At 41.6% G+C, this 15,600-nt stretch overlaps 1 protein-coding gene across 1 annotated transcript in view; it reads right to left on the bottom strand.

Moving 5' to 3' along the window:
- Positions 1-14,963, bottom strand: part of REDIC1 (regulator of DNA class I crossover intermediates 1) — a 69,976-nt gene extending 55,013 nt beyond the window's left edge. Inside the window, exons 1-2 of the mRNA XM_069762048.1 lie at positions 14,837-14,963; positions 13,161-13,290 (exon numbers count right to left, since the gene is read on the bottom strand). Coding sequence (XP_069618149.1) covers positions 13,161-13,290; positions 14,837-14,948 — 242 coding nt within the window. The 5' untranslated portion in view covers positions 14,949-14,963. The remainder of the gene's footprint in view (positions 1-13,160; positions 13,291-14,836) is intronic.
- Between the last annotated feature and the right edge of the window lie 637 nt (positions 14,964-15,600).

The raw sequence follows: 15,600 nt of genomic DNA, 5'->3' as shown, positions 1-15,600 counted from the left end.
TTGTTGCCATTTTTACCCACTTACTGTGTGAAAATGTAAAATCTGGGGCTAAAAAATTTTGGTGGTAAAAAGTAGCTATTATGTCTTCACTGCCCAATGGTATAAATTTCAGTGACACACCCGTGGTGTTAATAAGATCACTGCACCCCTAGATTAATTCATTCAGAGGTGTAATTCGTAAAATGGGGTCACTTATGGGGGGTTCTGCTGTTCTGGCACCTCATGGGCTCTCCCAGTGGGTCATTGTACCTGCAAACCATAACAGTAAAATCTGGCGCTCATTGCCTTCTGAGCTTTGCATTGTGCCTGAAAAATATTTCCTGATTACATGTAGGGTATACGCACACTCAGGAAAAAATGGACCTCAGTTTGTTGTAAAGAAAATTTTTCCTATTAGCCCTTAAAAAAATAAAAAACTTGGGGCTAAAACAACATTTGTGTGAGGAAAATGTGATTTTATTATTTTCACGGCTCAACATTATAAACTTCTGTGAAGCACCTGGGGGTTGAAGGTGCTCACCACGCATCTAAGTACACTCCTTGAGGGGTCTAGTTTCCAAAATGAGGTCACTTGTCGGGGGCTTCCACTGTTTAGGCACATCAAGGGTTCTCCAAATGGGACATGACGTCCGCTTATGATTCCATGAAATTTTACATTCAAAAAGTCAAATGACGCTCCTGCCCTTTCAAGCCCTGCCGTGCGCCGAAACAGTAGATTTCTCCCTCATATTGGGTATCAGGAGAAATTGCACAACGCATTGTATGGTGAAAATTCTCCTGTTACCCCTATTGCTGTTTTCAGCAATATTTTGTGCTGAAAACATATTTGTGGGGAAAATTAATTTTTTTTATCTTTACGGCTCAACGTTATAAATTTCTGAGAAGCACCTGAGGGTTCAATGTTTTCACCACACATTTAGATCAGTTCCCAGAGGGGACTAGTTTCCAAAATAGTGTCACTTGTGGGGGATTTCATTGTTTAGGAACATCAGAGCTCTCCGAACGCGACATGGCGTCCACCAAGTTCTAGTCAAATGACGCTTCTTCACTTCTGAACTTTGCTGTGCGTCCAAACAGTGTTTTTCTCCCTCATATGGGGTATTGGCATGCTCTGGAGAAATTACAAAACAGTTTTTGAGGTCCATTTTTTCATATTACCCTTGTCAAAATGTTTTAAAAAATGGATCTGAAGTAAATTTCTGTGAAAAAAGCTAAAAAAAATGTCCAAAAATTCCTGTTAAGCACCTGAAGGATTAATAAACGTCTTGAATATGGTTTTCAGCACCTTGAGGGGGTGCAGTTTTTAGAATGGTGTTGGGAATCTTCTATCATATAGACTCCTCAAAGAGACTCCAAATGTGATGTGGACCTTAAAAAAAATGGTTTTGGAAATTTTGTAGGAAAAATGAAAAATCGCTGGTTAACTGGTTAACTATTAACAAAAAAAAAATTTGGTTCCAAAATTGTGCCGATCTAAAGTAGACATGAGGGAAATGTTAATTATTAACTATTTTGTGTGGCATGCAGTGGGAAACTATTCAGACCCCTTTAAATGTTTCATTCTTTTGTTTCATTGCAGCCATTTGGTAAATTCAAAAAAGTTTTTTTTTTCTCCTTAACCCCTTATTGACAGAGCCAATTTTCTGCTTAATGACCAAGCCAATTTTTACAATTCTGACCACTGTCAATTTATGTGGTTATAACTCTGGAAAGCTTCGAATGGATTCCACTGATTCTGAGACTGTTTTTTTTCGTGACATATTGTACTTCATCTTAGCGGTAAAATGTCCTCGATGTGACATGCGTTTATTTATGAAAAAATGGAAATATGGTGAAAATTTTTTAAATTTTGAATTTTTATGCCCTTAAATATGTCACACAAAATAGTTAATAAATAACATTTCCCACATGTATATTTTACAGCAGCACAATTTTGGAAACAAATTTTTTTTTTGTTAGGAAGTTATAAAGGTTAAAAGGTTAAAAGTTGACCAGTGATTTCTCATTTTTACAACAAAATTTCCAAAATCATTTTTTAGGGCCCACATCACATTTGAAGTCACTTTGAGGGATGTACATGATAGAAAATACCAAAAATTGACACCATTCTAAAAACTGCACCCATCAATGTGTTCAAAACCACATTCAAGAAGATTATTAACCATTTACGTTCTTCACAGGAACTGAAGCAATGTGGAAGGAAAAATTAAACATTTAACTTTTTTTCCCCAAACATTTTACTTCAAAACCAATTTTTTTTTATTTTCACAAGCGTAAAAAAGAGAAACTGAACCACAAAAGTTGTTGTGCAATTTCTCCTGAATACGCCGATACCCCATATGTGGAAGTAAACCACTGTTTGGGAACAAGGCAGAGCTCGGAAGGGAAAGAGCGTCGTTTGACTTTTTCAACGCAGAATTGGCTGGAATTGAGATCGGACGCCATGTCGCGTTTGGAGAGCCCCTGATGTGCCTAAAGCGTGAAGACCCTCCATAAGTGACACCATTTTGGAAACTAGACCCATAAAGGAACTTATATAGATGTGTGGTTAGAATTTTGAACCCACAAGTGCTTCACAGAAGTTTATAATGTAGAGCCGTGAAAATAAAAAATTATATTTTTTCCACAAAAATTATCTTTTTGCCCCCAAATTTTGATTTTACCAAGGGTAACAGGAGAAATTAGACCCCCAAAGTTGTTTTGCAATTTGTCCTGAGTATGCTGATACCCGATATGTGGGGGTAAACCACTGTTTGGGTGCATGGCAGGGCTCAGAAGGGAGGGAGCACTGTTTGAATATTTGAATGCAAAATTGGCTGGAATCAATGGTGGCGCTATGTCGCGTTTGCAGATCCCCTGATGTACCTAAACAGTGGAAACCCCCCCAATTCTAACTCCAAACCTAACCCCAACACACCCCTAACCGTAATCGCAACCCTAACCATAACCCTAACCACAAACCTAACCCTAACACACCTCTAACCCTAATTCCAACCCTGACCATAACCACAACCCTAAACCCAACACACCCCTAACCACAACACACCTTTGACCCTAATCCCAACCCTAACCATTACCACAAACCTAACCCTAACACACCCCTAACCCCAACCCTAACCATAATCCTAACCACAACCCTAACCCCAACACACCCCTAACCCTAATCCCAACCCTAACCGTAATCACAACTCTAACCATAGCCCTAACCCTAGCTCTAACGCTAACCCTACCGCCAGGGCCGGCCCGAGAAATTATGGCGCCCTAGGCAAAACTATTTTGTTGCGCCCCTACTATTCTTGGCAGTAGATGAAAACTTGGGATATAAATTTAGGAGCAAAATAAACCACAACAACAATGATTAATTAACTCTCTCCTAACTCTTTAATCTTCTGAGAAGTTGTATAGGACAAATATATACAAAGTAATCAATAACACTAAACAAAAACGACCACAGGTAATTAAAATTTTTGTTTCCTTGCGTTTTTTTTTTTTAAAAGGATGACACTAAGTCACCGAGATTAATTTGTTTAGCAACCTCAGATTCTATCGAAATTGTTGCCAACCCAACCAACCTCTCTTGCGTTATATTTGCCCTTAAATATGTTTTAATTAGCTTTAGTTTTGAGAAGCTTCTCTCTCCTGATGCCACGGACACAGGTAGAGTCAGATCCATTGTTGCTGACGGAGGGTTAAATATACGTATTTTTTTCTCTCGGGCGCCCCCTTAGTGTAGTGTGTGCTAAGTGTGCATTTTTGGTTGTTTGCTTTCCTTTGCCAACATTTGAAAACTTAGGGCAAAATAAACACGTGGGATCAAACACCTGTCAGCAGACGATGCAAACGACTCACGTCCGTAGTTTAGCGCCTCCTTTCCGTGCGTAAATTGAAGCTCAACGGTTTTTCTTTTATATTTATGGTAAAAAAATTTATGTACACTTTTGTTTCCATCCCTAAAACTTTTTGCCTTTTGAAAAGATTTTTTATAATTTTTTCTCTGGCGCCCCCTTTGGGTCGGCGCCCTAGGCGGCCGCCTAGTTCGCCTATACATTCGGGCCGGCCCTGCCTACCGCTAAGCCTAACGCTAAACCTAATGCTAACCCTAACCCTAGCAATAACGCTAGCCTTAACCCTAACGCTAGCCCTAAACCTAACTTTAGCCCAACTCACTTTAGCCGAACTCTAACCCTAATGGAAAAATGGAAATATATATTTTTTTATTTTTCCCTAACTAAGGGGGTGATAAAGGGGGGTTCTATTTACTATTGTTTATATTTTGATCACTGTGATAGGGTCTATCACAGTGATTAAAATGAACCAACAGGAAAAATTTCCTATTGTTGCCGGGTGCCGGCCGGCAGATCTCGGCGGGAACACTGCGCATGTGCAGGGCTGTGGAGTCGGTAAGCCACAGTTGCGACTCCAACTCCTGGATTTTATCAGGTTCCGACTCAGACTCCGGCTCCTTCATAAATGGCCAGTTCGTAACAATAAATTTACTGTTGTCAAATATTAACATCGTGCTTATTCAGTTTCTCACCATCATATAAGTAATCAGACCACTTCGAGCAAAAACTATATTTATTAGAATACAATTAGAATATAGCAAATAACTTTTATAACATTTTCTAAACTCTTATAAGTAAATATGCAATAAAAAACTGTTATGCAGTTAATAAGAAGAAATCTATAAAGTTGTCCTCAGAAAAAGTATTGCCTCTGTCAGATCTTCCTTCATGGATGCCCTCAAATCTGATCTAATTATTTTGAGAGCAGAGAACAACCTCTCTACACTAACTTGGGTTGGTGGCAAAGCAGTAACCACTCGGGCAACATCTCTGACAATGTCAGGATACAGAGGAATCGCTTGTTGCCCTGTTATTTTTGATGAACAGTCAAATTTCTCAATTTCTTTTAGTGCACATGAAAAATTCTGCTGAAATGTACTGGCTGTGTTCTTTGATGGGGATGACTCTTCTATGCGGGAATGCTTTGCACGGTCCTTGTGATCCAAATATTTTTTTAAATTAAATTCTTCATCAGTTGATGAGCGTGAAGATGTGGCAGGACGACCAAATTCTTCTTGTTCCTCCTGACTGTTCTGCAACCCTTTCATCCTTACTGCTATTTCAAACAGAGCTTCTTTTCCTTTAGTTAGCTGTTGATCATCTAGAAGAATTCGATGCATTGGGTCTACATAAACAGTTGCCAAAAGAATGTTATTTTGTAATAGTAGCTCCTCTCTCCGTTTCATTGATGTAGCAATGCCACTTGCAATTAACCCTCCTCTTTGGGACAGGCGAAACATCAGGTTCTTCCACTCCTTTAAGAAAATACCTGGAGTTAAGTCCTCTGCTTGTAATTTTTTAGTCACTGTAAATGGGTGCTCTAGCAATTTTTCCAGCTCAGTCACCTGATTCCACTGACTTTCATTTAGCGTCAGTTGAGGGTTAGCCATGTCTACAAGAAAGGTTTTCAGTTCAACCAAGCGCTGAATCATTAAGTACTGCCCCATCGTGTGGCTTGATCAATAATTGCCCCTCTTCCACCACGTCTCTTCAAAATTGAGTCAACTTTAGGGGTTCTGGCAACAGTAGCCAATTTTCTCACCTTGCCAATCAGTGCAGCAGCATGTCCTTCTTGCAGACTGTCTCTTATAGCCAGCTGTAACGTATGCACAAAACAGCGCATGTAATGAATGAAAGAACGTATTGACACAGTTTCAACAAGATCATCTAAACTATCATGTTACTGTTCATCTGAAGCAACTTCAGTTTGCTCCTCAGTTACAATACTGTGTTCCTGTATTTCAAACATTTCTGTGTCTGTGGACCCAGAATGTTCTTCTAGCTGCTGGTCACCATCATTACTCTCATTCATTAGCTTAATAGTACTTGTATTTGAAGCATTGTCAGTTACGACAGAAACTACTTGCTCTTTTTTAAGTTCATAGTCTTGCAGAACCTTTTCCACCAAGACCTGGAGAAACTCACTGGTGTGATGAGCTTTCATGTCTTTTACTGCCAATGTCTTGGTAACTATTTCATTTTTGTCACAAACAAATCGGACATTGATGGCAAAATAGTTCACTCTGTGACGTGTGCAGGCATCCATTTTAAGAAACAGAAAGCGTCCCTTGAGAGTTATTTTTAAGTTCTTCCTTTTGTTTAAAACTTCTTCGGTTACTAATTTTCTAATACCCTCTCTCTCCAGAGAAACACCAAGCTTGCGGGCCATTTCCCCATTCAGACACATAAAAGCTGGTCGTGAAAATAATGAAATAGGGACACTATCCTTCACAACAAGCTCTATGATCTGTTTTTTAAATGTATCTACTGTCATTGTCACAGTAACTTTGTCACTGACAAAATAGCTTGCAACTGATGGCTGCAAAGTTCTCTGCTCCTTTGTTTGGATGGAAGAGCTGGGCACTGGTTCATTGGTTTGGATGCAGTCTTTCTCATCCACTGCTTTCAGTACTTCTGGAAGAAAGCGCTGTAAATGTCTCTTTAGATTAGAAGCTCTGGTAGGTTGTGGATGGCTTTGTATGTCATGGTCAGGGTTTTGTACTGGAGTCTCAGGGTAATGGGGAGCCAGTGAAGGGATTGACAGAGTTGGGAGGCCGGGGAATAGCGGGGGGACAGGTGGATTAGTCGGGCAGCAGAGGTTAGAATAGATTGGAGGGGTGCGAGAGTGTTAGAGGGAAGGCCACAGAGCAGGAGATGATGAGGGCATGGACTAGGGTTTTTGCAGATTCTTGGTTTAGGAATGTACGGATCCGTGAAATATTTTTGAGTTGAAGGCGGCAGGAAGTGGAAAGGGTTTGGATATCTGGTTTGAAGGACAGATCAGTGTCAAGGTTTACCCCGAGACAGCGAGCTTGTGGGACTAGGGAGAGTGGGCAGCCGTTTACGGTAATGGATAGGTTTGTTAGGGGGGTTGCGTGAGATGGGGGAAAGATGAATTCTGTTTTGTCCATGTTAAGTTTTAGAAATCTAGCAGAGAAGGATGAAATAGCGGACAGACATTGAGGGATTCTGGTTAGTAGGGTGGTGATATCTGGTCCAGAGATGTAGATCTGCGTGTCATCAGCATAGAGATGATACTGAAAACAGTGAGATTCTATGAGCTCTCCCAGGCCAAAGGTGTAAATGGAGAAGAGCACGGGTCCTAAAACTGAACCTTGCGGGACTCCGACAGATGGGGGTCGAGGAGAGGAGGTGGTGTGTGAGTGGGAGACGCTGAATGTCCAGTCTGTTAGGCATAACGAGATCCAGGATAGGGCCAAGTCTGTGATGCCAAGAGATGAGAGGGTCTGTAGCAATAGGGAATGGTCCACTGTGTCAAAGGCAGAGGACAGGTCCAGGAGGAGGAGGATAGAGTAGTGTCGCTTGCTCTTGGCGGTTAATAGGTCATTGGTGACCTTAGTTAGGGCAGTTTCAGTGGAGTGGTGTGACCGGAAGCCAGATTGTAAGCGGTCGAAGAGGGAGCAGGAAGAGAGATGGGAGGACAGTTCAAGATGGACGTGTTGTTCCAGTAGTTTTGAGGCATAGTGGAGAAGTGATATAGGGCGATAGCTAGATACAGAGAATGGGTCAAGAGAGGGCTTTTTGAGGATAGGTGTGATTGAGGCATGTTTAAAACTTGAGGGGAAAACACCAGTTGTTAGTGATAGGTTGAAGAGATGGGTTAGGGTTGGGATGAAGACTGGGATGAGGTTTGAGATGAAGAGGGATGGGATCAGGTCAAGTGCACAGGTGGTGAGATGCGATCTTGAGAGTAGAGTGGAGAGTCAATCTTCTGTGATGATGGAGAAGTTGGTTTTGGAGGTGGAGGGCTGGGCAGTTGGGAGGAAGGCTTCTGGGGGTAAAAGCGCCAAAACATAAAAAAAATTATATAAATGAGATATCAATGAAATCGTACTAACCCGAAGAATAAAACTACTTTATCAATTTTACCAGAGGCGGAACGGTATAAACGCATCCCCCAAAAGAAAATCATGAATTGCTGGTTTTTGTTCATTCTGCCTAACAAAAATCGGAATAAAAAGCGATCAAAAAATGTCATGTGCCCGAAAATGGTACCAATAAAAACGTCAGCAAGACCTCACATGACTCTGTGGACCAAAATATGGAAAAATTATAGCTCTCAAAATGGGGTGACACAAAAACTATTTTTTGCAATAAAAAGCATCTCTTAGTGTGTAATAGCTGCCAAACATAAAAACCCACTATAAATAGTAAATGGTATCATCGCCTTAGTTAGGGAAAAATGACAAAATTAAAAAAAAGCATTTATTTCCATTTTCCCATTAAGGTTAGGGTTGGGGCTAAAGTTAGGGTTGGAGCTAAAGTTAAGGTTAAGGTTTGGGCTACGGTTTGGATTACGTTTACGGCTGGGTTAGGGGTGTGTCAGAGGTAGAGGTGTGATTAGGGTTATGGTTGTGATTATGGTTAGGGCTGTGTTCGGATTATGGCTAGGGTTGGGATTAGGGATGTGTTGGGGTTATGGGTGTGATTAGGGTTAGAGGTGTGTTGGGGTTGAAATTAGGGGTGTGTTTGGGTTAGCGGTGTGGTTAGGGTTATGGTTGGGATTAGGGTTAGGGGTGTGTTGGGGAAAGGGGTGTGTTGGGGTTAAGGGTGTGTTGGTGTTAGGGTTTGAGTTAGAATTGGAGGGTTTCCATTGTTTAGGCACATCAGGGGCTCGGAAACTCAACATGACGCCCGCAGACCATTCCATCAAAGTCTGCACTCCAAAACGTCACTTCTCCCCTTCCGAGCCCGGACATGCGCCAAATAAACAGTTGGTTTACCCCCACATATGGGATATCAGCGTACTCAGGAAAAACTGGACAACAACTTTTGCGGTCCAATTTCTCCTGTTACCCTTGGGAAAGTAAAAATTTGGGGGCTATAAATCATTATTTTGGGAAAAAAATGATTTTTTATTTTCACGGCTCTGTGTTATAAACTTTAGTGAAACACTTGGGGGTTCAAAGTTCTCACAACACATCTAGATAAGTTCCTTGGGGGTCTAGTTTCCAATATGGGGTCACTTGTGGGGGGCTTCTACTGTTTAGGTACATCAGGGGCTCTGCAAACGCAACGTGACGCCCACAGACCATTCCATCAAAGTCTGCATTCCAAAACGTCGCTCCTTCCCTTCCGAGCTCTGCCATGCACCCAAACGGTGGTTCCCCATCACATATGGGGTATCAGTGTACTCAGGACAAATTGCACAATAACTTTTGGTCTCCAATTTCTACTGTTACCCTTGGGAAAATAAAAAATTGGGGGCAAAAAGTTCATTTTTGTCAATAAAATATGATTTTTTATTTTTACTGCTCTACATTATAAACTTCTGTGAAGCACTTGGGGGTTCAAAATGCTTAACAGACATCTAGATAAGTTCCTTAGGTGGTTTAGTTTCCAAAATGGGGTCACTTGTGGGGGGTTTCCACTGTTTCGGCACATCAAGGGTTCTCCAAACGCGACATGGCATCCTATCTCAATTCCAGTCAATTTTGCATTGAAAAGTCAAATGGCGCTCCTTCCCTTCCTTCTAGCTCTGCCATACACCAAAACAGTGGTTTACACCCACATGCGTACTCAGGAGAAATTGTACAACAACTTTTGGGGTCCAATTTCTCCTATTACCCTTGGTAAAATAAAACAAATTGGACCTCAAATAATTTTTTTGTGAAAAAAGTTAAATGTTCATTTTTTTAAACAATCCAAAAATTCATGTGAAGCACCTGAAGGGTTAATAAACTTCTTAAATGGGGTTTTAAGCACCTTTAGGGGTTCAGTTTTTAGAATGGTGTCACTTTTTGGTATTTTCTATCATATAGACCCCTCAAAGTGACTTCAAATGTGATGTGGTCCCTAAACAAAAATGGTGTTGTAAAAATGAGAAATCGCTGGTCAATTTTTAACCCTTATAACTCCCTAACAAACAAAAAAATGTTGGTTCCAAAATTGGGCTTATGTAAAGTAGACATGTGGGAAATGTTACTTATTAAGTAATTTGTGTAACATATCTCTGTGATTTAAGGGCATGAAAATTTAAAGTTGGAAAATTGTGAATTTCACCAAATTTCTGTTTTTTCACAAATAAACGCAAGTAATATCAAAGAAATGTTACCACTATCAAGAAGTACAATGTCAGAATCACCAGGATCCGTTGAAGCATTCCAGAGTTATAACCTCATAAAGGGACAGTGGTCAGAATTGTAAAAATTGGCCCGGTCATTAAAGGCCCCTTCACATTAAGCGACGCTGCAGCGATACCGACAACGATCCGGATCGCTGCAGCGTCGCTGTTTGGTCGCTGGAGAGCTGTCACACAGACCGCTCTCCAGCGACCAACGATGCCGGTAACCAGGGTAAACATCGGGTAACTAAGCGCAGGGCCGCGCTTAGTAACCCGATGTTTACCCTGGTTACCATGCTAAAAGTAAAAAAAAACAAACACTACATACTTACCTACAGCCGTCCGTCCTCCAGCGCTGCGCTCTGCTTCTCTGCTCTCCTCCTGTACTGTCTGGGAGCCGGAAAGCAGAGCGGTGACGTCACCGCTCTGCTTTCCGGCTCACAGACAGTACAGGAGGAGTGCAGAGCGCAGCGCTGGAGGACGGACGGCTGTAGGTAAGTATGTACTGTTTGTTTTTTTTTACTTTTAGCATGGTAACCAGGGTAAACATCGGGTTACTAAGCGCGGCCCTGCGCTTAGTTACCCGATGTTTACCCTGGTTACCAGTGAAGACATCGCTGGATCGGTGTCACACACGCCGATCCAGCGATGTCCGCGGGAGATCCAGCGACGAAATAAAGTTCTGGACTTTATTCAGCGACCAACGATCTCCCAGCAGGGGCCTGATCGTTGGTCGCTGTCACACAACGATTTCATTAACGATATCGTTGCTACGTCACAAATAGCAACGACATCGTTAACAATATCGTTATGTGTGAAGGTACCTTAACCTGTAAACCACCCTTGGGGGTAAAGGGTTTAAGTCACATGCTGTCCATTTCCTTGTGATCCTCCTTGAGATAGTTTTACTCCTTCATTGGAGTCCAGCTGTGTTTAATTAAACTGATGGGACTTGATTTGGAAAGGCACAAACCTGTCTATTTAAGACCTCACAGCTCACAGTGCATGTCACACCAAATGAGAATCATGAGGTCAAAGGAACTGGCCAAGGAGTCAGAATTGTGGAAAAGCACACATCTGGTCAAGGTTACAAAAGAAGTTCTGCAGTACTCAATGTACCTAAGAGCACAGTGGCCTCTATAATCCTTAAATGGAAGAAGTTTGGGACCACCAGAAGTCTTCCTAGACCTGGCCATCCAGCCAAACTGAGCAATCGTGGGAGACGAGTCTTGGTGAGAGAGGTAAAGAAGAAACCCAAGATCATTGTGGCTGAGCTCCACAGATGCAGTAGGGAGATGGGAGAATGTTCCACAAAGTCAATTATCACTGTAGCCCTCCACGATTTGGGCCTTTATGGCAGAGCGGCCCGACTGGAGCCTCTCCTCAGTGCAAGACATACGAAAGCCTGCATAGAATTTGCTAAAAAAAAAAATACATGAAGGACTCCCAGACTATGAGAAATAAGATTCTCTGATCTGATGAGACGAAGATAGACCTTTTTGGTGATAATTCTAAGCGGTATGTGTGGAGAAAACCAGGCACTGCTCATCACCTGCCCAATACAATCCCAACAGTGAAACATGGTGGTGGCAGCATCATCATGCTATGGGGGTGTTTTTCAGCTGCAGGGACAGGATGACTGGCTGTCATTGAAGGAAACATGAATGCGGCCAAGTACAGAGATATCCTGGATGAAAACCTCTTCCAGAGTGCTCTGGACCTCAGACTTGGCCGAAGGTTCACATTCCAACAAGACAATGACCCTAAGCAAATAGCTAAAATAACAAAAGAGTGGCTTCAGAACAACTCTGTGACCATTCTTGACTGGCCCAGCCAGAGCCCTGACCTAAACCTGAAAATTCACCATTCAACCTGACAGAACTGCAAGGAAGGATGGCAGAGGATCCCCAAATCCAGGTGTGAAAAACATGTTGAATCATTTCCAAGACGACTGTCACAACTCTCGGGTAATACTGCTGTGGGAAATGCTGCCCTCAGCTGCAAGGGAGCTGAGCAAACCCCGGGTTACCAACCTGGTTACAAACAGGATCTGAGATATGTGATAGAGTGGGAAGTGGTCAGGGGCGGAGCCAGACACCGGGGTGCAGAGAAAGGATAAGCACAAGAGAGTTGTCAAACAAACAAATATCTGAGCCAGGAGATCACAAATCCCACAAACAGAGTAACGCACGGAGAACAAGGGAAACACTATGCAAACCAAGCACATACTCCAGGGGTCAGGCACGCAGACTAAAAAAGAACATATAGCTGACAAGGAGACCTAGTTTGGAGTGAGTATAAATACCCCTCCCAGATGGAAAGAGAGGCCAACAACATTAACCCTGAGAGAACAGGACTGTAACCATGTCCTAACTATGACAGTGACTCATGGCTGTACTAGCTCAAAAGGGTGCTTCTACTCAATACTTAGCAAAGGGTCCAAATACTTATGACCATGTGATATTTCAGTTTTACTTTTATAATACATTTGCAAAAATTTCTACATTTGCTTTTTTGTGTCAAGATGGGGTTGAGAGTGTACATTAATGAGAAAAAAATGAACTTTTTTGTATTGGCTGCAGTGAAATAAAGAGTGAAAAATTTAAAGAGGTCAGAATACTTTCCGCACCCACTGTATCTCTGTGATTTAAGGGCAAGAAAATACTAAGTTTAAAAACTGTGAAATTTTCACCAAATTTCCAGTTTGTTTTTTTTCATAAATAAACTCAATTCATACTGAATAAATTTTACCACTATCATGAAGTACAATATGTCATGAAAAAACAAGCTCAGAATCTCGGGGATCTGTTGAAGTGTTCCAGAATTATAGCCTCATAAATTGACACTGGTCAGAATTGGAAAAATTGGCCCCGTTATTAACATCCAAACCACCTTCGGGGCTAAAGGTGTTAATTGCAACAGCACTAAAATTACAAATGTGTTCATGTTTATTATATTTATGTCTCCCAAAAATAACCAGAAAAGGCAGAAATTACGCCCTTATAACTTACATAATTTCAGAATCATCCAGACATATTTTGGATGGGATTGTAATGGGTGACATCGGCAGCTGAGCATTCATTCTCACATCTGAAAATGTATCTTTTCGTCTACGTATTTCCACATGTTGAGGGTATTTGCCTATTAAGATAATATTAATATTTTTAAGTGAACCTGGTTTTTGTTAAATTTTGCACTGAGAGATTGTATGTTCACAATATTTGTAGTATTATAGACAGTCATTCATTATTCCTTCTCAAATATAATTAAAAAAAATGTAGGAATCCAAGTTGAGTACCTTATATGAATACGAAACACTACAATATTGGAACAGTACATTACAATGCGATTTAAAAGATTATCTAAAAATTGTACATAGGAGTGTCTGAGAGACCTGTATGTAAAAAATGAAACCAGGAAAGACAATTGCAGCTTCAATCTAACCTCAATGTTTTTTTAAACTCAAGTTGACCACCGATATATGTGGAAATCATGCTTTCGACATGTACAAATAATGCAAAAAGGATTATTCCCAACTTTTACAGTTATTACTTATTAGCAAGACCACGAGTCCCATGGAGAATAAATAGAGCAATGGCATGGATGCACAGTCACAATTCCAGTATGACTGGGCATTTCAGAGCTTCCTTTCGCAATATCAGTGCCGTAGAACATCCACGGGTCCATGAGACAGCACTTTGGTTTGTGGCTTTGTAATAATATGCAGGTATTGAGTATATCACCACATCCTGTTTAATAACAGGAATCAGGTTCTCCTCGCAGGGAGGAAGCAGTGGAATATAACTAGCAATAAAAGCCAAACAGTGTAACAGAATTAAGCAGGATTTCTTGAGAAAAAAAGAACACTTATCAGGTTGATGAGGACTTGCTTAAAGGGTCGTCTTCTCCAACGTAGGCGCCGAGAAACAGTGGCACTTGTCGTCCCTCTGTTGTCCGTGGGCTGAATAGTCTCTAGGAACCCGTTGCCTGGGGTTTCGGGAGTTAATGTGATATGCACAGGCTCTGAGTCTTTAGCTTTTACAGCACAGCCTATCCCGGGAAAACGATGGTCAGTCTATTATTAAGTCTCTCACCAGGAATCAAGGGCTCTGCGCTGATACCGTGGGTACTAGGGGTCACAGTCTCTGTACTGATACCGTGGGTACCAGGGGGTCACAGTCTCTGCACGGGCCAATGTCTCTGCACGGGTCTCAAAGCGCCCCTCTCCAGTCACAGCAGAGTCCGCTTTCATGTACTCACAAGATGCAGTCTTTCTGGGCAATCTCCCTGTATTTGTCCTCTGACCAGGAGCTCTCTCTCTCCCGGTGCGCAGCTGCGCCCTGCTCTGACCGCTGCTCATGCTGCTCTGTTCCTTGCGCGCGCACCTTTCCCGCTCTCTGCCCAGCTTCCTTCCTGTCCCCGTCTCTAAGTCTGCCCCCTGGGGAACCTGTAGCACAGCTCAATGGTTCCAGGCATAGAGCCGAGAAGGTAACCACCCCCAGACTCTTCTTGTGCTTCACCTCCTTACAGCTTGCTGACACCTTTAAATGTTGGGAATAACATTTTAAGTATGAAACTTGTAGTACTGAACACAATTATATGAAATAATGGAAAGATGTGACATTTTATTGAACAACATTCACTAAACAGTTTTTGTCTACATATCTGGTAATACCTATTAACTTACTTTTTTCTTTCTTTTTGGATATTTGATTTACAACATGTAGGTTAAGTAGATCCAAACTAAGCGAAGCTTTTGTTGGATATGATGACTCTAAGAGCTTCAATTTGGATTTCATCTTCTTCTTTTCAAAGAATTCCTGGAAGAATAAAATTATCAAAATGCCTATTTTATTGATTACATTAAGACAATAAAATAAAGCCTGCTTTGAAATCAGCTATTATCAACAGAAACAACCATAAATATCCCCCACAGCAACTTCTGCTGTAAATGTATTAAATTGTTTCAATTCATAAAAATGTCCACTAGCCAGAGCTTAATGTCTCACATAGAGAGGCAAAAGAGAAGGACCCACCTTAACGATATCTATAAGGCCTAATAGGGACTGGTGATAAATTAGATGTAAGCTACCAAATTGTCCTAGGGTGAAAAAAAATCTATCCACTGCAACCTTTTGTGCCCATAATATGAAAATGACACTGTTTTCTCACCACTACCAATCTAACACACCATTGCTAAACTGGCTTTGTCATGATGGGACTCACACAGATTGTTCCAACAGGGCACGTTTACCCCCTTTAGGCCATGTTCACACAGTGCGTTTTTTACTGCGGAACCGCAGCGATTTTGCCGCTGCGGGTCCGCAGCTGTTTTCCATGCAGGGTACAGTACAATGTAACCCTATGGAAAACAGGAACCGCTGTGCACATGATGCTGAAATTCACAACAAAAGCCGCGCTGAATAGCTGCGGTAAAAAAGAAGGACCATG

This window comes from Ranitomeya imitator, chromosome 4 (genome assembly GCF_032444005.1).
Source record: "Ranitomeya imitator isolate aRanImi1 chromosome 4, aRanImi1.pri, whole genome shotgun sequence".
Lineage (NCBI taxonomy): Eukaryota > Metazoa > Chordata > Amphibia > Anura > Dendrobatidae > Ranitomeya > Ranitomeya imitator.
This window is presented reverse-complemented; position numbering and strand designations above follow the sequence as displayed.